Source organism: Pleurodeles waltl, chromosome 4_2 (assembly GCF_031143425.1).
Source record: "Pleurodeles waltl isolate 20211129_DDA chromosome 4_2, aPleWal1.hap1.20221129, whole genome shotgun sequence".
NCBI classification, from domain to species: Eukaryota; Metazoa; Chordata; class Amphibia; order Caudata; family Salamandridae; genus Pleurodeles; species Pleurodeles waltl.
Window position 1 is genome coordinate 608506524 of NC_090443.1, and position 27152 is coordinate 608533675.

A 27152-nucleotide genomic window follows, 5' to 3' on the forward strand; every position below is an offset into this window, starting at 1 on the left:
TGGAAAAGTGTTTCTGTTAGACTCTTATCTGGATTTAGCACCTCCTCCAGAAATGAAAGGATTTGCCACTACTACCAAATCGATATCGGGCACTTAATTTTTTACAAACCCCAATAGATCAAAAAATAACTTAAAAGTTAATAAAAAGCTACATGTTCCTGCGCAGTGTAAGGCCTTTTGCAAACATTGGCTGGTCATCTTTCAGTTGCTTTTAGCTTTAATTTGTTGTTATCCAGTTACTAATGAGATGAAATCTTTTCTGAAAGGTGTTAGAATGTTGTAACAATAAACGCTGAAATGAGAGATGCACTGTAGGGCTTCTCAAACGGAAAGGGTTGCAATAACAGATTAAAATGACGTTGCCGTAGAAAATAATACACGTTTAGTTGAGATAAAGGATGAAAGGATGTGTTTCATCTTTTTCCTGAAGAGGAGGTTACCTGTTGCGTTCTTAGTTCCATAAACGTGTTTGTGGCGTTAGTGAAAGATTCATTTAATGCCATTGGTTGCCAGAGTACCATGGAAACACAAACGAAGCACTAGGGGATTGGTATTTGGTTCCACCTATTACCAATTTGGAAACATCAAGGCAGTTGTTTTTGATTGGAGCAATGTTCCCCCTTGGCAACCTTTCTCCCTCCCCCCACCTCTGTGTGACTGGACTAGATGTTCTATATTTAGACAAGGGATTTGAGAGGAACATCCTAATTACTCTAAAGCTGTTCTCAGAATGTTGTTTATTGCATACTAAACGTGAGGGGTATTGATTGCCTTATCATGTAGGATTTTCCTATTGCATGTTTTTATCTATTATGTCAACTTGCTACTGTCGTATGTACTCTAATACATCAATAAATAACTGGGGCAAAAAATGTTATTGTCAGTAATACAATCCAGAGATGTGCTTACAGGTGGGTGGAAATACTACCATTAGAGTTCATCCAGAAGTGCATTGTGAAATATGTTTTTGTACTTAAGAGTAATAAATATGAATTCTGTTTTGGGAGGATTTAAAAGGAGAAAACTGACATCCATTGCTTAAGTTTCTTCACAAGATCATAGGGCTGTGATTTTATGGAAGCAAAAGGTTTTAAGATATAATAGCATGCTGTCAGCATATACATGTGCAGAGAAATTAAATTCCAACAATATTATGAAGGCACCTTCTAGATTGAATAATGCTGGTGCTGCTAGAGAACCGTAGGGGATACTAGAGATAATTGGTGCAGACAATGATGTTTGGTTCCTGACTTCCAGCAGTTAGTTTTGAGAGTGTAGGGAAAAGAACCAATTCAGACCCTGGTTGTGAAGCCCCATTTTGCATTCTAACAGTTTCAACAGAGTAGGTTGATCAACAATTTCAAATGCTGAAGAAAGTCTAAGCAAAATAAGAAGGCATATTATTTCTTAGTAGTTAATTTGTTAAACGGCATAGAGTACCTTCAGGGTTGTTAACACTTTTCTAAATCCAGCTTTGAAATTTGGCAATTAATTAAAAAAGAGATGAATGTTGTTGGCATATCTGATTAGGTATTTCAGTATATAGCACTGATGCGTCACGTTTTGTGGACATGTAGATTGTTCGAGTCCCATGCAAGGCAAATTTCAGCAGTGATTTGGTGATCAGTTCACAGGTAAATAATTGATCCCTTGAAATTCCAAAAAGTGAAACCAAGAGCCGCTTTGAGGAATAAATGTTGGCAAGTTTAAAGCACTGTGGACCAGAATCTATTCCTATTTACTCCTAATCTAGTATACAATTCTCTTGTATACTTGAGAACGTTGTATGAGTCATCCGTCCTTTCTCTCCTACTGCCATGAGTAGCTGCATTTTGGCTTCCAATGATAGTAGACACATACAGAGATAGAATTAGCATCACTGTATTCAGTTTGTGATGGTTTGCAGGGCTGAAAAATCCACTCTGGTGAGCCTTATGTGAAATAAAAGGATCTAGGGTGTCCGGTTTTTCCTCACACACAACATTCAAATGACTAAGTCAACAGAGCAAACATTTCAAAATATATTTCAGTAGTTGTGAAAGCCCTTTTTTATATTTCTGTGTGATGGAAACAAATATTTTAATAGGATATGTTTCCTGAAACCCAATTTTCAAAGATTGTTAATACACTTTATAGTTTTATCAGTAAAGCTGCAAGTTAGTGGAGAGGTTTTTAGACATTTCTTGGAAAGTTACTGTGTGTAGATGACAATATGTTACCACACCATGGGTTAGTAATATATTTATTAAAATTGAGTATTTAAACAAACTGAGAAACATTCCTAACCGGATAGCAATGTTGTTAGTAAACTAAAATAAGTCCTAGGTTATGTGGGGTAGACGTCATGGGTATGTGGGCTAGATTCTTGTGATGCATGCATCAAACGTTAATGTACTTAATCAAACAAAAGAGTTTTTTTTGTACTGCAGAAATGCTGAGCTCATATATTTGAAGGTGCAATCATATGTGAGAATGAAGAAAAAGGCAACTCTGTAAGCTATGTGCCTAGGATCACATAATTTGAGACCCGTTTACGGGTCAAGTGCATTACAGTTAGGTCGAGTAGATTATTTAAGTTACTTGACCTGCAGGTCTAGAAACATTTTAATGATTTTTTAGCCCTGCTTTGGCAAACCATGCCCCATTAACACAATTGTGCAGGTTTTGAAGCACTCTAGTCTGTGTAATAATAAGACATTTGGACTGGGATTCCTCGGATGTATACACACCACAGTATTTGAATGAGAGTCCTGTTTTATCACAGTTATACCCTGGTAGTTTTAAAACGATAACTACAAATCTGTGCAATGGGGTTCTGTTATTGATGCACTGCTCGTTCATTTTGTAGGATGGGTAATATTTAAAATGTGTGTGCACTTTTGAATTAGGATTGGTTCCTATACTTGAGGATAGAATGCTGTTACACAAGGCACTACAAGAGGCTTTGAATGACCCGAAGAATGGAGAGTCCGCTTCAAAGCACTTGAAGCAACAGGTATGATTCTTTGTTTACTTCCAGATGAGCACGCATTGCCCCTGGTACGAAATATTGTGCATCATTTTCATAAGTTCACCGAAGTAGATAAAAAATAGGGTAATGTTGGATGTATCTGGTTGCTGATATTTTTAATGAATCTGTGACATTGCATATGAAATTATTCAATGTGGTTTATCTCAGGACTCAGGGGTGTGGAATTTATTAAAATATCTACTTGTCCAGGGGACAGGTTGCTTCTCAAATCTACTTGTCCTGTAAAAAGATCTACTTGTCCCTTTGGTGCCATGTAGTGTGGCGACAAATTATGGCAGCAATTAATAGCCTCTCTGATTATGCCAGGGCTACTACCATAGTAGGGCTTGAATACTTGGAGTTTCAATCCCTACTGTAGCAATTTCCCTATTTTGCCACCTTTCTGCAGATCTGCATACTGGGGCTGGAGGAAGCAGTAAGCAATAGTTTCCGGGCTGGAATGCCTTTGAGTCTGCAAACCTACTAACCTGCATGTTTTGAAGATTTTTACCAGCTTCTCTCTAATATTTTCCCATAATAAGAAAGGTTGGACATTTACTCCTGACAATGGCAGAATTAGAACTTCTTCCAGGGTTGGGAAGAAAGTGGCTGGAGGGAAAATGAACTTGCAAATGCTCAATAGATTTTCACATGAGCAAATATACACATCGTATTTACCAATGCTAAACTACAGTTCACAAATATTTTATAGGGGTACTACATATACCATGGGTGCACTTTTGTGACTTTCTTTAAGAATTTGGGGCCACATGTAGGTAGGTTCAGATTTGTGACCTGCAAATTGCGAGTCGCAAATCCGAATGTAGGATGGTGTCCTTGACACCATCTGTGATTCGCAAGGGCTTCGCAAATGCCCACCTCATGAATAATCATGAGGTGGGTCGCAATTTGCGACCCCCTCGCGAATGGTGGCCTGCTGGAGACCGCAGACCACCATGTCTGTGGCTGCTTTTCAATAAAGCAGTTTTTTGTGTTTGTTTTTGTAATGCAGCCCGTTTTTCTTAAAGGAAAACGAGATGCATAACAAAAATGAAAAATTAAACGTTTTCGTTTCATTTTTTCAGAGCAGGCAGTGGTCCACTGCCTGCTCTGAAAAAATGTTTACAGTGACATTCACAATGGGGAAGGGGTCCCATGGGGATCCCTTCCCTTTTGCGAAAGTGTTAGCACCCATTTGAAATGGGTGCAAACTGCGATTGGTTTGCGCCCGCGGTCACAAAACAATCCTACATTGCACTGCGAGTTGCAATTAGGAAGGGAACACCCCTTACTAATAGCGAGTCGCAAACCCGTTTTGTGATTCGGTAACCAGGTTACTGAATCGCAAAACTGGGTTTGTGCATCGCAATGTGCTTTTTGCATGTCGCAAACAGCGAAAGTCGCTGTTTGCGACATGCAAAAAGCTACCTACATGTGGGTCTTGGTCCCTAATTAGGTCTGGTGTTAACAAAGAAATTTTTTTTTTATTAAACTTCTATTTCTCTCTCTTTCGGCTGGCTTTACTGTGAGTGATCGCATTCTGCTCTTCCACAAGGAGCATATTGCCACACAAAGTAGTTTTGTTCAGTGTCAGGAACTACAGTGGCAATCAGTGACATAACGAAACTGGAGGGTGCCCCTTTGCAAAGAACATGGAGGAGCCCCCTCTCCAGACTCACTCAGGGCAGGTGCTGTGCTGGAGGGGCCCCCTGGAGGGCGGCTGCGAGGCCTTTGTTATGCCGCTGGTGGCAACGTGTGCTTTAAAAGTTCAAAAACTTTTTGGGGGGGTTTTGCCAATGTTTGTTACAATGTTGAGGGCCTGGTAGCTCCCACAACAATAAAGTGTTACAAAAGCCATGTCAAAACAAGACCTGCATTGATGAAACTAAAAGACTTATAAAAATATGTCAGATCAGTTGGCTTTGTCAGTGTTTGTTTATTTTCATGCTTCCCATAATCGTGTTGAAAATGGTTACACTGATTTTCCATTAGAAATATTTTTGGGAAATACTAGCATGCATCAACACATTTTACTAAATGACACTTCATTTGCATATAATCAGAGAGCATTCTGGGAGCATTATACCTAGCCTCTTAGCCTAAACTTTTCAAACATGTGTGTACACGTTTTTTTTTTTGTACTGGAACCAATGTCAGTAGTGAAGTGTGACCTTAAAACATTTATTTACAGCACTCACCCTAATAATGAAGGCTTTCAAATAATGAACCATAAATACAAGTTCGAACAGCATTATCTTTTGGAAACACATTACCTCAACTGCAGAGAATTCCACTCTCTGTAAACAGGCAGCCAAAGGGTTTGTGTTGCAGGGGGTTGGGCCTACTTGTCCCAAGGACAAAGTAAACATAAAAACTTGTTGCCCTTGACCCCAAACAAGATGTCCCGGGCGTCGGGCGATAGGAATTCCACATCCCTGGGACTGTTAAAGAAATCTGTCCCATCCTTTTCTTCTGGCAATTTAATTCTTCTAACACAAGAAAGGAAGCGAAGCCTACGGGAGCCAAGCAATCAAAAGAATGTAAATGAAAGTGACAACAAAAACAACTAATGGTATAATGTGGGCGGGTTGTAAGTAGGGGTAGGGGAAACATTTGCCTCCGCCAGCGAAGTTTTGCCCACTCTGTGTTCTACTTAGAGTGCAGGGTTCTAGTTGAACTCCACGTGGCAGAGTTTTTTCTTGTGTGCGGCTCACCATCTTTCAGTTGGCTAGAGAAAATATGCGTCCTGTAGTGCAATTTTGAGGCGTTAGAACGCTTCCTGGTGAGATTTCTCAATGCGAGCTGTCACAGGAGGTCTCAACCTTTAATGCTGAGAAAACTGCAGCTCAAGTAGAAAATCTGCTCAAGCGGCAGAAAGAAGCAGCAACCTCTGGCAGCCTACGTTGTACCATTTGCTCCAAAGAAGCTCCTGGTGCTAAGAATAAGCTGGAGCAGCGCGATGTGCCCGATTCCGAAATCTCGCAGAGTTCTTATGTAACTCCGAGGAATTCCACGAAGTGAAATTCTGCAAGTTCAGCACAGGCATAGCTGTAAGCCCACTATAGTAAATAATATCTCAAAGCATAGCACATGCGCTGTGTAGGCAAGACCTTAAAGGATGTCATCCAATGAAAGCAAGTCGAGAACATAAGGAAAGTGAAAGCGGAACAGAATCAAAGGGGTGGGAGAACACACATGAGTTATCAGCATTACTGTAGTGAATGTATGTAATGATTATTGTTTTAGTTGTATACCTTTTGTAAAATAATAGGTTGTTAAGCTGTGTTACATACATAAACGTATCTGAGGGTATGGTCATGTGACTTTGTGTGTTGCTTATTCAACTATATATATCTGTGTAGTAAAGGGGTGACTCAATCATTTTAGGTTGCATTTCTGTATATGTGTGTGTACACATGGTGTAAGTGAACAAACAGGAGTACATATAATTGTGTTTGTTGTTTTTCTGAATGACCTGTTCATGTGCCCGGCAGCTCCGTCTTATTGTAGCCGGGAGTGCACACCTGGATGTGCTGGTCTGTGCAGCTCGTCTTTTTTGAGAGACAGAACTGCAGCATCTGTTATATCGATACAGCTACCACCAGCCAAGGGTTCACTGATGTACTCATGTAATAAAGTCACGTGGGGTGGCTGAAATGGAGAGAAGGGACAAAAAGCCAGTGGTTACAGTGCTTGGCTATTTTGTGGAATACCAGAGTCATTTTGAGTTATTTTAAAATCAAGTGTTTTGTGTCCTGTATGATACTTTGCCCTGCACAGAATTTTTGAGGCGGCCATAATTGCATTGCAGCTCCAAGCATTACAACTTGAGGGTGCCTCAATGCTGTGGCTGTCACATCCTACAACTTCTTGGTGGAGCGACATAGTAAGTGTTACCTTACGCTTTTGTTGCCTGTGCCTCTGCATGCATACATGCATGCAACGTGATGGCAGGAAAAGGCCCCCTTGACCCACTCTTTCCTTACTAAAACTGATGCATGTCTGAAGTCATTGGCAGTGACCCACTTGTTAGAGCCATTTGAGAGTCAAGTGCATCATGGAATTTCTTTTCTTAATCGATCACCACTCTCACAAACGCGATATTCCGGTGCATGTAGTATAAGGCCACTGTAAGCAACTACCCGAAGGCTCCCCCGCAAATGATCACATAAAGATGCCAACTGGCAGCAAAAGTCCACAAAAAAGGCTTTGCTCAGATGCTAGGGGAAAAGGGAGCGCTCCATCAACTAAATATATTTTTGCCTATGGATCACAAAATCCTTACAATTGGAGTTGCTGGCCCATATGTATTTTCTTCATTGTGGGAGATAAGAGTGTGGTGTATGTATTGTATTGCAATTCTGTTTATATAGCACTTGCTACTCCCGATTAGGCGCTTTTGCTGTGTATACAAACTTGTGGCTGGCTTACTTAAAGGTATTTGTCACTTTTGTTCATGGTTTATACCCTTTTCAGTGTTATTCATTTTTAGAGAATATGAAGCAAGTGAGGTGGTGCCTGCAAAAGTGCTTAAACCTGGAGTGAAATATCCTCCAGCGCACGCAACACATTGAGACTGCTGTCTTTGCCCTTTTCTTCACAGCCAGGTATTTTTAACACACACAGAGTTGGTTGTTAACATACAAAATGGCATCAGCAGACAGGAGTTTTCATCAGCAGCAGGAAGCGGGCTGGATATTCTACTGTCCATCATCGTCCCCATTCAGGCCGTGCCAGACTGGGGGCCGCTAACGTTGGCCAAAAATATACATGGTACCACACCTTTCGCATTCCAAGCTTCTCACTATTGGAGAATTACGGTAAAGCCTACCACTGACAAAATGGAGCCTGGAGTGAGAGTGCTTATTTGGGTCAGAAGAGACCAGGCCTGCAACTCCCATGCAGTTGAGTTATTATCAAACTAAAGTGGTGAAGTCAGTTTCTGCTAACTTGGTAAGCATAGTGTCCTCGAAAGGAAGTTGGGAGATTTCTGACAGAGGCAGTCGGTGGCCATGCTACTTGTGCATAATAGTATGTTGTAGGTCCTTTCATAGCCAGTGCTCATGGGCAGTAATGTGAACAACCAACAAGAGTTTTCATGCACCCTTGTTAGGCAATAGAAGACAGCCACCATGTGGTGCACTGGGCCCCTCGAGCCACTGGTGCACTAATAGTAGCTGAAACTCCTGGCCCTGACGCGCCTGCCTGGTGCACCAACGCAGAGATGTGATGAGTGGGAGGGGAAAGAAGACAACGCGCAAGGGAAGGGGAAGAAAAAAACAGTACCTCAATCACATCTTGAGAAGCAGATGGGCATTAGTTAAGTGGAATCAATCTGTGCTTGGCCAATTAGGAGGCAGTAACAAAAAGTGACACCAAAGCCAACAAATGACAAGTAATGGGCGGGCGAGAGTGCTTGCAGCATGCGTCATTGCAGGCTCACCTAAAAATTAGAATTAGCAGCAATGTTCTGCGAGTCCTTATGCTTATGCATGGTAAAGCAACATCGACATCACAAACTACCCTTGCTGATTTGTTACAGGTGTGGATGTAAAGATACTCTGCAGCCCAATAAACAAAGACACCATTTTCTGACTTCCCCAAACCAAAAATAAAACAACTAACATTTACTTTAGAACACTGAAATTTCAAATGTCATCTGTTTGATAAAATATGGTGTCTGTGCAAATAAGGCTTAGAAGAATTTGTATTCTCATGTCCTAAATTTGTGTTAGTTTAGGTTTCTGCTGATCTTCTGTATTAAGTTTCTGCATTTGGTACCTTCTCAGTTAAGAGCATAAGAAGTCCACGTGTATTTGAAGCTGTGTGATGTGTTCCTCGAAGTCCTTTTTTTCCAGGCAACTTCAGAAAGGAATGTAGTTGTTAGCTCAAGAGCTAGTTCAGCACTTGCGGTTTCATTGTTGCAGATTTCACTCTTGGCTACCATGCTATTCTCACATTTTTATAGTTAGTACAGGGGATACCACATGTGCTCGTTGTTTCACACCCCTCTATACAGATGTTGCCCCTTGTGCAGTGCTTAATTTGTAAATACAAAGGAGGCGGTGCCCAAAGACCTCCTCTCAAACATGCAGCTGCTGTAATTAAATGTGTGAACATGGAATACTGAGGCGGCGTAATCCTGAAGCCATCTCGGGCCTCTTCAATCCATATAAAGCCACACCCTGCCCCTTCAGCTCACTCTTGCAGCTTTTTACTTTCTCCCTTTGTGACGCTTTTTCGTTTTTCCCTTCATCCGTCTTTCCTATATGTGGCTTTTGCTCGCAGCAAATGCTTGAGGCATAAGAATAAGCCCCGGCCTTCAAATATAAGTGCCGGTGCTCAGCACTGGAAACAACAAGCACAAATTAAGCACTGCCCTTGTGGTTATGTTTCTATTGAGTGTTCAGCTCCCATCCACTATCCATTCATGCATTCCAGTTTTGCTCATTCCCAGTCCTCTGACCTACTTACCATTCATGTTTGTCTGTGACAGAAATGTAGTGTCCGCCTTGTGCCTAACTCTTCTTTCTGTCCTTCCTGTGCTTATTGTGGCTGCTAATGTATCTTACCCATCAAGCGTGAAAGGGCGGTGTGGAAGACTGACAGCAGATCTTGAATGCACTTCAGGGAAAACCATTCAACAAGTTCTGAAACTTCCACTCACAGAAAATTACTTATTTACCCTTATTTACCCCATTGAGCTCTCTATCTAATAGATCAGGTAGTGCTTATAAAGGGTACTCAAGCTACAGTGGGGACCCAAATGCTGTATGCTAGAGAACCCCTTATCAAAACAAGTCATTCTACAACCTGTATGTAATAAAGTTATTTATTGGAACTGAGGAAGAAATAATGGACGTTAATCCACTGAAAACCTATTTAGGTTCTATAAAAGACCCTCACCCACTCTTAGTGGCATACTTCATCATCGGGTTGCATCCTGGTCCCTATAAACACGGTTTGGGCTCAACCATCTTTCAGGGAACACCTTGTCTAGATAAATATGTACATAGTTCCCTTCTGCTATGAATGAGTTGGCCTGCATGCAGCAGTGGCTTGTGGGTGAGAGCATTAAGTCACCTGGTCTAGACTAGAACGCCACCAGAGCTTGGCAAGAGTGCAGCTTGCAGCACACTTCCTAAAGTAATACACACACGTCAACGTGAACGCCGTGCTCCCCAGGCCTTGTGGCACCAACAATAAGGACTTTTTTCCCCATTACTAAAACATTTAATGACAATGTAATTATTCAGCACATGTTTGTGCTTTAATGACTCTATTTATCATAACAGTTTCGTTTATGTTCCTTAGTCGGGTCGCACTCTCTGAATGTGAGACTGGAAGGCCACCATTGGGTACCAATATGGCTGTAGGAAGGCCGAGATACTCGGTTGCCCTGTCTCCTTCCTTTCCAGCTGGTGGGTCGAGAAGGTAGTGGAGTATTTATCCAGAAATCTGAGTTCTCACTTCAAGAATTGCAGCTCATTTCTCTCGTTGCTGTGGCTTTTTAGGGGATCATCTAAAATCTATTCATTTTCCACCACAGAGGAGTACATTTTATGCAGGGGATTTGTGGTTTTTCCTTGAGTCTGTTCCTAACTGTATCTTCACCTTTCCGGGAAAGTGTGTAAACGCATCTCTTTCACATTCTCTTTGCAAGTCAGCATTATAAAAGATGAGTCGGATGTGACCAGCCCAAGGCTGCAGGGAGAAACCACACCTTAAAAAGCTATAGAATATATTAGAATTACTGCCACAGACCTTTGCAGTACAATTTCTTGGGTCTGAATATTTACCAATCACTGCGGAGAAATGTAATGTGGATTTTACCCGTGGGTTTATTCATTTTGTAATCTTATTTATTTGCACGTTCCTCAGAAAGAATACAAATATGTGACTAAGCAAGGCCCAGTTCCTGAATTCCGAGGCAATAATAAAAGCCTCATTCAGTAATGTTTTTTTTGGGGCTGCTTGTGGGCCTGTTTTATGGTCTGGTGGGCCAGTTTTACTGTGGATTTCCCTAGTAATACCGCAAACGTTCACTGCAGCAAGCACAAATTCATGCAGTCTTCCATACCTTGCAAAATGCCTCTATAGCATGTCCTTACCAGTTTAAAACCGCCCCAATTTGCAAATTTGAGCCACTGTGATTCACTAATGTGGGCCACTTTCATTTTGTTTCCCGGGCCTATTTTCTGTCCTCCTCTCACCCTGACTGAAATTATAATGATTACCACTTATCTTCCCAACTTCTCTCTGCTGCTCATAAAATATTGTCTCATAATTGCTTTGAGTGCTGTATGTCTGGTGCTAAATACAATAGTGACACTGAGTGCTGTAGGCAAAGCATCCCCCACTCCTTGCCGGCCTACGTTCTGAAGGAGAGAGCATTGGTTGAATGGTGTAAGTTAAAAAAAATTAAAACATTCTGAAATCTTTTGGTCGTATGTAGGGACAGTCCATACCTCTGGTGCAGACTCTTCTGTGATAAATCAGATTCCTTCATTCCCTGAAACTAATGGACATCTTTTAGGTCTGTCACAACCTACCAGACAGTGCAGCTGTGTGGTATGTGCAAGACATCTTGGGGAGTTTCAGAAAGTTGATCTGGAAATGCATTCTGCCTATTGCTTGCCATTGGCTTTGTGGTTTGCAACTCACGTTTTCTGGCTTTATATTTGCTGTCTTTATTTGCATAGGGCTCGCCAGCTTGAGTTCGTACCTCCCCTTGCCAAGCCAGTGTTTATAGTATTCTCCCACAAACCTGTTTTGCTGTAACAAACTGGCCTGTAAATCTTGTTTTTATCTTGCCACATTTGATGGGCATTCAAAGACCAAGGTCAAATGTCAAGCTGCGTGTTCGAAGGAGCCTGGTGTTAATTTTGCTTTCAGCTGACTTTAAAGTGAGAGTGTTTACAGGAAAGAGGAGTGCAGTATACTTTATTCATGGAGCCTGCTTGTGCCCTTTTTTAATTTTATTTTAGACATAACCATCTCAAAAGGTATCTTATTCTATAGCTGCTCAAAACATTTGCCTTTCATTTGTGGGGCATGAAGTTCACTATTGGCATTGTCAGGGTGGGTGGAAGCATGAACGTTTCTAAAATCATGATTGAAAACTAGTACTTACAAAAAAAAAACTTGCACCGATTTAGTCTGATGTACTAGTATGGTTAAGATGAAACAGTTCTGCATGTAAATTAAATACATTTTGGATTTTTTGCAGAGACTTTTTCACATTGAACACCTTTTTTGTAAAAGGTCTTTAAAATGAAGGTGATCTGAAATGTAAATATGCAGGTTACTCTTGTTGCTTTCTTTCACTTGGATAAACTTGTAAATAAATGATTGTCCCTTTTCAACAGGGTTGGGGGAGGAAGGGTTTGTGTGGGGGCGGCCACATGCAAAGTTCAGGGGGGCACTTGCTGACTACACTGATTTTGTCTGATGTACTAAGATAAAACAGTTCTGCATGTCAATAAATTACATTTTTGGAATTTTTGCAGACTTTTTCATATTTAACATGTTTTTTGCAAAATTCCTCTGTGACAAGTTCATTTAATTTGTGAAGCTGCCTTTTTAGATTGAGCGTAGCAGCGCGTAGGCGCTGTTTTCTGACCTGTGATCTATCTGTGGAGTTTAACCACACCCACCTCACACTCATCACTTTAATTGGTTCTTGGGCTTGCCTTTGAAGAATCCATAGATGTTGTTGGTAAATGCATTACGTTTGTCCTGCTTTGGGGCGGTTTTGTTACCGCCTTGGGGACTGACCCTGTTACCTGGATAAATACATGATTGTCGATAATTTTTACAGTGGGGAACTACTTCTTTTATTTTGTCTCTTTCCTTCGCATCATTCTAATGGTAGACATGAAGCTTACACGTTTCATACAGCGCAAACTTGTTCGGCACCCAAGCCCTGCAATTGTCACTACAGTGCAGTAATCCAAGCAATGCTAAGCTTGATTCAGAACAGTAAACAGTTTGCTAAAGTAATAAGAGCACCACACCCAAATAGTTAGCATTCACCAGCAACGGAGTTCACAGTGTAACTGAACTCCTCTAACTAATGAGAACACTAGAAAGAAAGTGCATGGCTATATCCAGAAGTCTGTGTTTTCTTAACACTAGCTTGCCCGTTAAGCAAACTATTCTGTGCTATTGTTCTTCTCTTTCAAATGCGGTGTGCAGGCGCATTAATGTGACTGGGCGGGAGAGTGAGAAACGCTCTACTGAGATCTCCATCATCTGAATGGAAAAGCAGCTAGGTGGAGTCAAAAGTAGACAGCAGATGTGTTCCTTACTTTATGATGTCCAACTCAGAAAATGCTACCAAAGGAGAAGCCTGAACAGCAGAGGTGAGGATGAACCTCACTTGGGTGAGAGGGAATGCAGTATCTTTTCAGACCCAAAAGTGACGGAGTTTATAATACTAATGTATTAGTGGCGTGACTATATGCAAAAATATTGCCAAAGAAGATTGTTTTGTGTGCAGTGCAATTTGCATTTATTTCTGGAGTTGATTGACTGCCTAGTTGATTTCTGACAGTTTTTCCTGCGGTCTTGTACTTTGCATAGTTGCATCCCTACATTTTTGTAAACTTTAAAGCTAAGTACGTTGCATATTTTAGAAGCTCCATGCTGCATAACTGTAAACAAAGCCTGCCCTCCTCAGATTTCCTTGCTTTGCTATGAAGGCCCAAGTAGTAAGGGACCCTTCTGCACCAGTAGTTTAAGAATCTAAGGCATAGTGTAGGTCTTTCATATGCCCAAGGCATGTTTTCAGAATGTTTTTTGCGTGATTTAACTAAAGGCAGATGGTGGTAGATACAGACAAACACAGGGATACAAATGAATGGCATTATCAAATTACATACACATATTTTTAATCTATGCTTTTTTAACGTACCATCCAAGCTTAAATCTCTAAAGTCTACTAATTCCAAACAAGAATGGAACGATATGTGTATTATAGTGCAAACAACAAGTTCTAAACTTTTGTTTATATTATGTGTGCTAACAGTACAGAATCATAAACCATAACGTGACGAATTCCAGTTATAATCATTATCGATTATGACTTTCTCAATTTCCTTATTGTTGCATAGCAGGAGTGATTGCTTCCCTAATTGTCAGTGCATACTTTTTGTTTCTAAAGTAGATTCATGTGGTGCCTCAAACTTTCACTGCTTTGGATTGTGAGGTCGATAACACACATTTGAGGTCTAAATACGAAAACATAAGTTGTAAGTAATTTAGGTAGGCAAATACATAATGTAAATTGCTAAGCTTGCCCTTCAGCTATGACTGTAAAAGCAGGCTATATTAGGGATTGTTATCATGGCCCTTCTTTTGATCACCTGGCATCTTAGCACACGTTCTAAGGGTACAATTATTTATTAATTGCCCTGCAGGCAATGTCGCCTCTACCACTGCCTAGTAACTATGTTTTGCACCTGGGAGTAGTTTGTGTTTTAAGGGCCTTGTTTCAAAAATATTCCAGTAGGCCTACTAACCCTTTAATTATATGCAGGGCCACTGGAATTATGTGACAGAAAGGACCAAAATGTGCGGCAAGGTTGACCGATTAATGTGGCAAACAAAGTCCAGTTATGCATTTACAATGCCAATAGCTCCAACTCAAGTAAATGCAAGATCTATTACATTTCAAAAGCTTGTTTTTATTTCAAGAGTGTGTTATTGTGATTTTATACATTAGGAGAATTAAATACCATAATGAAAAGAAACAATACATTGTATGGTACCATCAGATGAAGTGGGAATAGTAATTTAGGATATAGCATGAGGAGCCGGTCCACATTTATAAAAGTAGAGGGTAGAGATAAGTGTATGAGTTTGCAATGGTGAAGTGAGGTTAATCAGTGTAAGAGTGTATGACAGAGCAGTTTTTGATGTTGTGGTGAATGATTAAGGTACCTCAGTTGTAGGTGAATGAGACAGAGTAAAAGAGCGGCGACAAGAGAAGAAGTAGGTGACAGGGGGTGAAAAGTAGGGAGTACATGGGAAGGGGAGTGAGAGTGGGGAGAGGTGGGGAGGGTGGAAGAGTGGAAGAGTGAGTGAATGCATGAATGACCGTGATCAGATGATCATGGTTACATAGACGAGTGAGACATAAAGCTGTCTACTTTGCACCAGAGATTACCATTCTTCATTGGCATTGTCTTCAAGTATAAGTTTAGTGAAATACGGGCAGCTCTTGTGAATTGGACCCATTCCCACCATGTGTTGGTGGGGGATAGTTTGGATGAGCCTTTCCATTCATTGAGGATTACTTTAAGGCCAGATGTGACTAGAATGTCCCATAGGAGACAACCCTCTTTGTTTAATGCCTGCTTAATGTCAGTGGGGAGGATGTCCAGTGTAATAGAGGCTAAAGCAGGAGTCTGTTTTGTATGAAGATTTTGAGATATTGTATTACTGATGTCCTGCCTGAGCTTTTTAGTGGAGGTGCACTCTATTAGCATGTGTTTTAAGTCTCCTGTTTCCTTCTCACAGCTCCAGCATGTGTCTGAGATCGGATGCCTATTTTATGAAGTTTGTCCGGAGTCCTGTTGGCCACATTGGCAATCCGGTATCTGCTTTGTGCTAGTGATGGGGTTATTATGTTGAACGTGAGGTTACTCCAGGTAGATGTCCAGTCTGGTGAGACCTTTGAAGTGTTTTTTTAGGAAGTCTCTGTTTCTTTAGGGCAATTTTGGGGTTTTAAGACTTAGAGGAATTCAGTAAGTAACGTGTCTTTTAGTAAAAAAAAAAAAGGTGTCTGAGAGGTTATATGGGGGAAATACTGATTAAAAGGTTAATGAGGGGAATCATCATCTTGATAGATTCTAATCCCCACCAAGTAATGAACCAGGTTATCTAGCTTCTTTTTCTCATTGAGATCGATGGAGTCTTTAAGCTTATGAGTGAACCATATACCCAGGTATTTTAACTTATCTGGGGCCCATTTGAGTCCATTGGGGCTGATGTGTGAGCTGTTGCAGTACACATTGAGAGGACAATCCTCTGTCTGACATCTTGGAGTAGTCGTTGATGCTGGATATGATGTGCGGCAAGGCTGAGTCTGCCTAGGTGGTAGAAAGGTGAATGTCATCAATTAGGGGGCTAGTTTTTGTGGGCCTGATGAGAAAGAGATATCTGGGATGAATGGATTTTCTCTGATCAATGTAAGTACAGTTTCTAGCGTTAGTAGAAATAGGGGAAAGAGAGAGGGCATCCTTGTCTGGTTCCTTTTTGGAGATAAGAGATTGGACAATTTTCCATTCATGCTTTTGGCTCTTTGTATAGAACAAGGATGATTTTTGAGAGAGCAGGGCCAAAGTTGAAGGAGGTGAGTGAGGCTTGACGGAAGGTCCACAACACCTTATCAAAGGTCTTCTCTGCATCTAGTGCTATCGAACATGTTGGTTGGTGCAGGAGTTTGCCTATTTCAATCTCATGGCTAAAAAGTCTAATGTCCACGCTGAATCTTCTTTTGATAAATCCTGATTGAGAGGGATTTATTATGTTTTTGAGAATGGGCTCTGTTCTGAGGGCTAGGATCTTTGCGTATATTTTGCAGTCTGTGTTAATGAGGGATAGTGGTGGTAGTTCTTGTGATTGCATGTATCTTTCCCTTCTTTAGGTATAACAATTATGGATGCCTCCGTAGCGGAGCCTTCACCGGAGCCAGTGGACGAGAAGTCGGCGAATAAGTCTTTTAAGGGAGTGATTAGGGACCTACCACAAGTTTGATAGAATGACAGAATGACGCCAGGAAGCTACCTGGGCCCGGAGTCTTCCTGTCTTTCATTGCTTTGATCGCATTCACGATTTCTTTACGAGAAATCGGTTGTTCTAGTGATTCTTTTGTTGATTCATCAGTCTTAATTACATTTATTTTGTTGAGGTAGTTTAAGCAAATGTCATAAGATTTGTTAGTACTTTTGGAGTAGAGGGTATGGTAATATTTTGTTAAGGTTCTTTTGAAGGAGAATGAGATCCCCCTTAAGGTTGTGTGTATAGTTTAGGATTTTCTGTTTGATTTGGCGATTCAGACCCTTGACATTAAGGGACAGTATATTTTGTTCTGCATTTTTGTGCGAGGTGAGTCTTTTCATCCATATAACCAGCTAAATGCCAGTTATTGTTTGCCCGTGAGGTGAGGATTGGGGGGTGGGGGGGCGGTGCAGGTGGGTTTAAAGGGATGGCTTGGGTGTGAGGGGAAACGGATTAGGTGAGGGGGAAGGGCTAGGGAGGAGGGAAAGGAAATAGTAGTGTAGAACAGTACAGGATAGGAGGAAATATATGAAAGGTAAAAAGAAAATGGAGAAGAAAATTATAGTATAGTGATTGATTAAATATTTGAGATGAGAATCTAGATACCATGGAGAGGTATCCAACAAAATCTAATTGAGGACAGGCGATGGAGGCCATGAGTGGTCAAGCCTATGTCCGGAGTGCAGGCTTGCCAGGCCCTGTATAGAATCGGGTGTGTATTAAGAGTCATGGCAGTGTCTAGGTACGGTATGTTTACCTATATTATATGGTGGCTGGAGTGCCTGGCGTGAGTTAGTTGTCATTTAGTGGGAGTGGATAATAATGTGTATTCTGTTCTTTATATTAATGTATTTGCAGGTTTAGTAGCTGTAGTATACATGGAAAGTGTAATATTTGAAGTGAGTGAGGTGGCAGTATGTTGGACGGGTGCTAGTTGGTGACACTACTTCATGTCAACAGTTAGGGCTGTGAAAAATGGTACCCAATGTATTTCATAATTATGGAGTACAATGTACCTAAAGTATTTCAGAATTATGGAGTACAATGTACTGTTTGCAGTAAATTCTCCACTTACCATCATTATAGAGCTAACATAATATCAACATAGTGTCAACGTAGAGCCAGCAGAGTTTTAACAAGTTATCAATAAGGTGTCTACCTAGAACCAACATATTATCAACCTAGTACCAGCATAATGTTTACCTAGTGCCAGCATTTTTCAACATAGATTAAACAGATATCGAAGTGAGCTGGTCAAGTGACCCCAGGTTACTGTATTGCAGGTGGTGCGGGCAAACATTAGTGATTTTTTTGTATTGTCCAACCTGTGGGTTAAAACGCTGTTTCGATAACAATTGGACAACAGCTAAGTCCCCTTTGGATGGCACTAGATTTGTATGATATTATCAGTGTGAGGCTGGTATCAATATTAATTCATGTCAATATGAGATTTGATAAATCTAAATTATGTTGAAAGTGAGAAGATGAAACATTGCAATAAATCCATCATCAGGTTGAAGGCAATTATAAAACATCTGATATAGCAGGTTGAAGGTTGTTATAGAGATACAGTACGAGTCATTGACGAAGAGAAGAGAAGAGAAATCTTACCATTGGTTAAGGTCAACAGTAGGATGTTGGGTTTATTGTTAGGCTATTAGTAGGTGCTAGTTAGTTTAGTTAAGGTTTTGTAGGTTGCTGACCACTTTATTCTGTTGCAGTTTTATGTACGGGCACTCTGTACGCTCGGGTTATTTCAAAGTCATTGTCTAAGTTTATATTGAGTACAAAGGGCATCCATTTTTTTAGTGAAGGTTGTGCAGGAAGGAGGTTGGTTTTCACTACCTTCAGGAAGTCCAAAAATGCACAAGTTGCCCTTTCTATTTCTCTCTTTGAGTTTGTTGATGTGCCGTTCAGTCAAGCCAGTCTCACAGTGGTGATTTGTTGGAGGCTGGCCTGGTTTGTAGTGGGTACCAAAGGTACTTACTTACTCCTTATACCAGGTCCAGTTATCTCTTTTTAATTAAATGTAGTCAGTGTCTAGAAGCCAGGCTGTCTAGGGGTAGCTGTAGCTGAGCAGCCAAGGCTTATCTAGGAGACATGGACAGCTCTTGCAGTACCACTGTAGTCACACAGTACTCGCACACATGAAAGAATATACTTGGTGTTAAAAAAAAAAAAACTTTATTTTTAGTGACACAATGCCAAAAATGCCTTAGAGACTATATTCCCTTATGAAGTAAGTAATATACACAGTACCTACATTAGAATGCAGAAATTGCTGTAAAACAGAAAATAGAACAGTGCAAATAGTGAAAATCATAATAGGTTCCAATGAGCCTAGGGGGAACACAAACCATATACTAAAATAGTGGAATGCGAAAGTCTGTTTCCCACCTAGGCAAGCGTAGTGTGTAGAAGGGCACTGGGAGTGTAAGAAAACACCAAAAGGTAAGTACTAGAACCCACCCCAGAGTCCAGGAAAACAAGAAGTCGTGATAGAAGATCATGCAAAAAAACAGAAGAGACTGTAAGACACTAAGGATGGATTCCTGGACCTGAAGAAGTGGATCAAGTCCAAGAAGCACTAAAGAGTTCAGGGAGACAAGGAGCCCCGGCTAACCCGGAAGAAGGTGTGAAAGAAGAACTACTGGTGAGAAGGAAGTCAGTTATGCACCCAAGAAGACAGATTCAGGTTCCTGGTTGGTGCAGAAGAAGTCCCATGCCGGATGGATGATTGCAGTCTGGTTTGCGTCGCTAGATTCCACCAACAAGCCTTGGCACACGCAAGACTCACAGTTAGTGGGAAATGGCACAATTGGACCTGGTGGCCTCTACCCAGGAGGGGGAGACAGAGGGGCCTCTCAGCAACTCAGAGAGCCCTCAGAAGACCAGGCAGCACGCACAGGAGTGCCACAGCATTGGTACAAAGAAGGTGCAAATGGAGGCCCACGCAGCACGACACAAAGTGATCCCACGCTGCCAGAGAACCAGTCGGGAAACTGTGTGTTGCAGGATGTAGTGCTGGGGGCCTAAGTAGTGCTGTTCATGAGGAACTTCTTGGACGGTCGCACACAAGCCTTGGCAACGCTAGTTGTCAGGTGAGGAGACCCACCCCACCGGTCATCGCTGCAGAGAGGTGCCTACTGAAGCAGGGAAGTGACTCGGTCACTCCACAGGCGATTCCTTTGGTGTAGGCTGAAGACAGGCAGTCCTCGGAGGAATCACGACCTGGAAACAATTGCAGTTGCTGGCAGGAGCTGAAGCTACAATGAAGTTGTCTTTGCTTTTTTGTTGCAGTTTGTAGAATTCCTGGGGGGCTCAGCTGCAGTTCTGTCGGTAGAAGATGAAGTAAAGGATGCAGAGGATTCATGCTGAAGTCTTGCAATCCGAATCTGAGGAAACATGCAGGAGAGAGACCCTAAATAGCACTGAAAGGGGGATTGGCTGGTTACACAGTAAGCACCTATCAGGGGAGGGCTCTGACATCACCTGCTGTTACTGGCCACTCAGATGCTCCTAGAGTGCCCCACCTCCTTGGAATCCAAGATGGCAAAACCAAGGTACACTCTGGAGGAGCTCTGGGCACCACCCCTGGGGTGGTGATGGACAGGGGAGTGGTCACTCCCTTTTCCTTTGTCAAGTTTCGCGCCAGAGCAGGGAATGGGGATCCCTGAACTGGTGTAGACTGGATTATGCAAGGAGCATTTCCAGAGGCTCTGGGAGGCTACCCCTCCCATGCCTAAAACACCTATTTCTCCCAAAGGAAATGCTTTGTTCTACCTTCCTAGGCTGAAGCTGCTCAAGCAACAGGAGGGCAGAAACCTGTCTGTGAGGTGCCAGCAGCTGGGGCTGCCTGGAAAACCTCAGAAGGCTGGTATGGCAGTACTGGGGGGTCCACTGTGGAGCCCCCAGAGTGCATGGGATTGTACAACCAATACTAGAATCAGTATTGTGGTACAATTACCAGGTGTTAGACAACTTACATGGCCATATTCGGAGTTACCATTGTGAAGCAGGACATAGGTTAATACCTATGTCCAGTGTACACGTAAAATGGCGTCCCTGCACTCACAAAGTCCAGGAAAATGGTTGTGGACGACATGGGGGCACCTCTGCTAGTGCAGGGGTGCCCTCACATACAGGTACTTTGCAGTTTGGAGTCTGCCATTTTGAGAGCGGACCTTACTATATACGTCACCTTGGGTTCACCTAGTGGTATTTTGGTTGCCCTTGAGATGTTTGATGGAGGCACTGAATATTGGGAGGTATAGTGAGGTTCAGTAGTCGGTATCCTTTCTGGGTTAGTAACACTTAAATAATTTTATATGGTGCTGCAATGCAGATTGTTGAACAGCAAGGTACAGCACTTTGGAGTGTAAGGGATTATATTCAGCCCCCTCCTGTCTGCAATTTGGATTGCCGTTGAGGTGGAGAAATTCAGGATCACAATGTATGTAGTTTAGAAGTAAGAAAGTTCTGGAGCATACTTTAGAGAGAACTGTATTAAATGGAGGTGGCCATCTTAGAGTCAGGCATAGGAAGGGAGGACCCGTACCATATTTGCTCTGGTCAGAGGTTTTGTATATAAGTTCCTACCCTTATAGACCATTGTGGATTAGTGCCACTAAGTGCTCACCTCTAGGGTTAGGATGATCATAGCGACGCTGGGGTAGTTGAGTAGAGATTCATCCATGTGGAGTCCTGGTGTCTGCCATTTTAGGGTCAGGCATTGTGAGACAGCGTCTGCAGCACTTGGTTATAAGAGATATTTCTCTTGATGTTTTTTCACCAAAACTGGGGCACTGAAAGCACCACACCTTCCAATATGTTGGGCACTGTTTAAAGTGTCCTTGGAGGCGGTGTATCAGCAGAGCGGGCTGTTTATGTCCCTCAGCACAGCAGAGTTCTCCGATTAGGTGTCCATTTTTCTCAGGTCATAGCCATACACCCCCTTGTGAAACTGCCTTTTTAGGAACAAAGTGCAAAACCATATTTCAGCCTCAGCTTCGGCCTAACATATGGCAATCTTGAACAATTTACACTTTTTATGGCCCTCTCAGTGTTGAGCACAGGATACAATCTTTTTACAGGAAAGAGACAGCCACATTGTAACACAATTTAACAATGCTTGACTTTCACTTTGATGTGTAAAGCACATGCTTTATTTAAGACATCTGTGGCAAGTTGTTTTTGAGAGTTATAAGTTCAAAGGCACTTTTTAAGAAAGCTTTTGTGTTTGTGTTTAGCTCCACGATAATCATATATCCCATCTGCAAATGTGCCTTTTTTTGGAATACATATATTACTGGATATAAATGATTTCCTCATTTGTCCTTTGAGGTACTAGGTTTATTATTTGAATGGTGCATCGGGTGCAGTGGCAAAGGGGCCAAAAGGTCTAGGGAACCCACTGAGCACCGATTATTGCTACATTTTACTAGTGAACAAGCAGTCACAAGTGCAGTTACCTTGCAAGCACTAGCAACATGATTTGAATGGTGCAGAAGGTGCAATGGCACAGCGATAAAAATGTCGAGGGAACCCACTGAGCACTGATTATTGCTATATTTTGCTACTAAACAAGCAGTCACAAGTGCATTTACCTTGCTGGAAGTAGAGTCATTATTTGAATGGTGCAGCAGGTGCAGTGGCACATGGGTCAAAATGTCTAGAAAGCCGAATGAACACTAGTTATTGCTATATTTTACTCCTAAACAAGCAGCCACAAGTGCAGTTACCTTGCAGGCACCAGGGGCATGATTTGAATGGTGGAACGGCACAGGGGCCAAATGGTCGAGGACACCCGCTGAACACCGATTATTGGTGTATTTTACTACTAAACTGTCAGTCATAAGTGTAGTTAATTGCAGGCACTAGAGCCATGATTTGAATGGTGCAGGAGGTGCAGTGGCACAGGGGCCAAAAGGTCTAGGAAACCCACTGAACACCCATTATTGCCATATTTTACTACTAAACAAACAGTTACAAGTGCAGTTAACATGCAGGCACTAGGGCCATGATTTGAATGGCGCAAAAGGTGCTGTGGCACAGAGCCAAAAGGTCTAGGAAACCCACTGAATGCCAATTATTGCTACATTTTACTACTGAACAAGCAGTCACAAGTGCTGTTACCTTGCAGGCACTAGGGTCATGATTTGAATGGTGGAGCAGGTGCAGTGGCACAGAGGCCAAAAGGTCTGGGAAACCCACTGAACACCGATAATTGCTATATTTTACTACTATCCCCAACTCTGAACCAGTTATACCCGATAGCTTCCTGCTACCGAGCGACCATCTGCCATCCCAGTGCCCCCTGTGGCGCAGTGCAAGCACCACCTCCTTTACTGCTGCTGCCGCACTTCCTGACTCTTGCTGTCTTCCCTCAGAGGCTTCCTCCTTCTCAGGCTTCCTCTTCTCTTTATCTAGGACACTGGCATACCTTAAATGTGTACGAATGACCTTTTTTCACGGTATGGGCAGCTTTTATAAATAGCACTCAAAATTTCCATAAAGTATTTCAGCACTTAATATGGCACTGAGGAGATTACATGTTTTAGCCAGGATCACAGGATGTTGAGCCGACGCCAAGACTCAAACCCAGTTCCCAAGTCGGCTGATCTCTCTGTTACTTCACGTCTTTATTATACTCATCTGTAACATGTAGAAAAAAACATTGACAAAGACAATGGATTTTGTATAGGCAAAACCTATTGGCTTTGACAATGTTATTATTACATATAATACACTGTACGAAACTTTTCCAACATTTGATTTAGCTAAAATGTTGTCCTTGTAGAATAGCAAACCAGGCCATCCAAAGGGTGCACATAACCGACTTGCCTCTTAGTTCACTATTCGCATTGTCATGGTGGGTGGAAGCATGAACCTTTCAAAATTCATGTATGAGAACTATGCCTTAAAAAATGCTTGCACTGATATTGTCTTATGTACTTCTAACATGAAACAGTTCTGCATGCCAATAAAATACATTTTTTGAATTTTTTAAGATACTTATTCATATTTTATGCGTTTGTTGCAGAATATCTTTAAAAATTAAGGTGGTCTAAAAGTTAACTGTGCAGGACATCCTAGTTACTTGCTTTCTTTCATGTTGATTAACTTGTAAATAGATGATTGCCCATTTTGAATAGAGGGCAGCATGCAGTGGTCAAGTGCCCTTGCAGCCCCCAAACTATAGACCTACAGGGACATTATAGTATAGATTATACAGCTGCGTCGGCTTCAGTACAGCATAGCTGCAAGTATAAAAAAAAAAAATTAAAAACAAATACGCTATAAGGCAGCCAGTGCTGGCTGTCATAAAGCTGTTTATCTTTACTTTCAGCCATTTGCAGCATGGTTAAAAAAACATTTGCAAAGCCAACAGATCTCGCACAGGCAAGACCAATGCTTGTTTAATTTCCTGCAGATTTTCGAATTACAGGACTATTGTAGAATCATGTCACAAATAGCGGTGTCTTGGGTATACATGTGTTGTAATTACATATCAGGTGCAGTACAGGCCCAGCTAAGTGAATGATACATGGATAGAGAGTTCTGCAAGAGGGGTGATTTAATATCGGATATCACGTAGTTGACCACTGGGACTTCACTCTCATTCTATGTGACCTCATTGAGGGTGTAACCAGAAAACATAGAGTGGAGGAGGGTGTGTGTGTGTGTGTCCGTGTCCAGAGGTATGGGGGAGGGGAGGTGCTCTGTGTCCAGAGGTATGGGAGGTTGTGGAGGGTGCTGATATCAGAAGACAAGAGATGTGTGTGAAGGGGGCAGTGAGTCTACATAGTTAAGGTGGGAATGTTGAAGATAAATACAAGTGCAGTTTGACCTTCTTTGAGCCATTATTAAAGGCATTGTAAAAATAGATGTACATTTTCAGTGCTATTTATGCAGAGTTATTCATCCGGTTGTTTCCTTCTAAACCAGAAAACACATCAGCTCATTTTTACAATTGTCTGAACATTTGGGTTACCTTTAGTCATTACTTCTAGAGATTTAAAAAAAAATAACTTTGAAACTAAGATTGAGACTAGATTTATAGTGTGTGTGTGTGTACATATCGTTTACAAAGAGCATAGGCATGTCTGTTGTTTAGCAATAATAGTTACAATAATACTTTACAGGCTTCAATTTTAGGTAATATGGACAGGCTAGGTTTGCTCGAATCTGGGAGGTGCTATGTGGAATTTGGTGCTGGACGGGGAAAGCTATCCCACTGGGTCGATACAGCATTGGGAGGCACGGAAAATACTCACTTCCTCCTTGTGGAAAGAGCCACCACCCGATTCAAGGTAAACTGCAAATGTGAAGTATAAGTTATTCTGTCATTGCAGATGTTTGAAGAAATATCAGTGTTTTCGTTTGTATGGTTTTCCTTTATGCCAGTGGGGTTTTAAGACGGTTCTTTGTGTGTTGATATTAATATATTAATGCAAAAATATATTTCCAGCTCTGGTTTAGATTTCATCTGTCCAGTGAAAGTAGATTCAGACTTGCAGTTGGGTATTACTAAATCACTAAACCGAAACCTCTGTTCAGGAGAAATTGACTCAGTCATAATTCATACGTTCTGCAGCGGTCCTCTTATCATTTAAAAAAAAATTATTTGGACATATGTATGTTTTAAATATATTGCAAAAAAACTTCTCCAATAAAGAAGAGACCGGCACTTCAGCGGCAGTTATCTAAAAGTGTTTATGTTGAGAAGCCAAGCAGCAATGAACGATTTTAAATAACTGCCTTGGAGTGCCGATCTCTTCTTTTTTGGAAAAGTTTTTTGCAGTGTGATGCATGTTGGGGGACACGCTGGCAAGCACTGCCGATGTTCAGGTGCACACTGTGACCACAGTGGGATTATTCAAGATTATTGCACCCTCTCCCACAGGGAAGTCACTGAAAAATATTGCTTGAATGTTAGTTAGTAATAGCTTACTCAGGAGACAAAAAAAATTGTAATAAAAATATTTTCCTATAAAGCTGTAAACCATAACTTCACCACCGCTACTCTGCTGATGACCTCCTCAAGCGTGATTTCACCAACACATCCTAATAAACTAGAAATTTTGTTATTCTGAATACTGTTTTAAAAGTAGCAGAAAATCATTTTGTTCTCTCACTGCTCAAGTCCCTCTTTGCCCAGTTAAGCAAGGGGTTACCACCCCACCCCATTCCCTCAGGATTTCTTCTGTGATTGTTTTTACAATTTGCAGTAACTGTAATCTATGCAGTTCTGGAAGTATACTCTCGCTCAGAAAAGCAAGATGTTTTGTGACCTTAAGGAGTTTGTTTCCTCCAGCGCTTTAGATGAAGGGTCTGGCTTAGCCCTCTTAGTTCCTCCTAGTCCTTGTGTTCATGAAGGGCATAGAAACCTGGAATGGAACAATGAAGTCTGCCTTTCTGGCCACATTATAAATAAAATGTAATTGTAGCTGAAACATTACAGCTCAGATGATGAATCATCATATTTACCTTGCTTCCGAGGTCCTCATTTCTCCTGCTCATTTAAAATAAAAAACATCAGTTTAGTGGGGTGCCACCTTGCACGTGCATTGGTGATCCTCATCAATGTAATTTTTATAACAAAACACCCTCTCTTTTCGAAAGGTGGTGTTAGATTTATTTGTCTGTGGTTGACAGATTCTGAGTTTGACACTTTTTCATGTATTGATTTTGTGTCTACCATCCACTGACTATCAGCTTCGAACCCAAACCTTGCTTTTAAAGAAGAAATCCTGCTTCTATGTCACTGTTCCTGGTGATGAAATGTCGTCAGTGTCTTTACCAAAGAAGTAGACAACTTTCCATGTTTTCCCTATTACAGAAATTAAGTTGTTTTCTGTGTTGAAAAGAGCACAACTACTGAATACATCTTATCAAGGGAAGGATTTAACTTGATGTTTATTTTGAACTCCCTACACTGTAATACTATGGAAAGTTACATTTAATGAAGAAAGGGTGATAACCTTTCTTTTCAAAGTATGTTGCTTCTTTCTGGTCGTCGGAATCTCAATCCTTTACTGATTATCCATGGAGCTAATTTCCCTCTGTGTGCACTATACTTGCACTCTATAACATTTCGTTCCAACACTGATTTAATCAGATATCGTAGCATTCTTGTTTTATTGAAAGGATAATGTTGCGTGGCAAGTTGATGTGTAGAAATCTGCAGAAAATGGAGGAACCAACATAAAAATGAATTTCTCACACATCTACTTCTACAACAAAAAGTAGATGTTATATTAATGATGGGGACAAGAAATGTTTCCTTTGTGAGGAAGAGGATGTAGTGAGTTATTTCACTTCACTCCTGACAATGCAACAGGCCAGGTGACAAACA

At 41.4% G+C, this 27152-nt stretch overlaps 1 protein-coding gene across 3 annotated transcripts in view; it reads left to right on the forward strand.

Annotated features, from left to right (window-relative positions):
• TRMT13 (tRNA methyltransferase 13 homolog) overlaps positions 1 to 27152 on the forward strand; it is a 108770-nt gene that overhangs the window by 27347 nt on the left and 54271 nt on the right. For 2 of the 3 annotated variants that reach the window (XM_069232166.1, XM_069232165.1), the window contains exons 6-7: positions 2889 to 2995; positions 24940 to 25107. In XM_069232166.1, the coding sequence (XP_069088267.1) occupies positions 2889 to 2995; positions 24940 to 25107 (275 nt within the window). The remainder of the gene's footprint in view (positions 1 to 2888; positions 2996 to 24939; positions 25108 to 27152) is intronic. The other variant, XM_069232167.1, reaches the window with a different exon arrangement.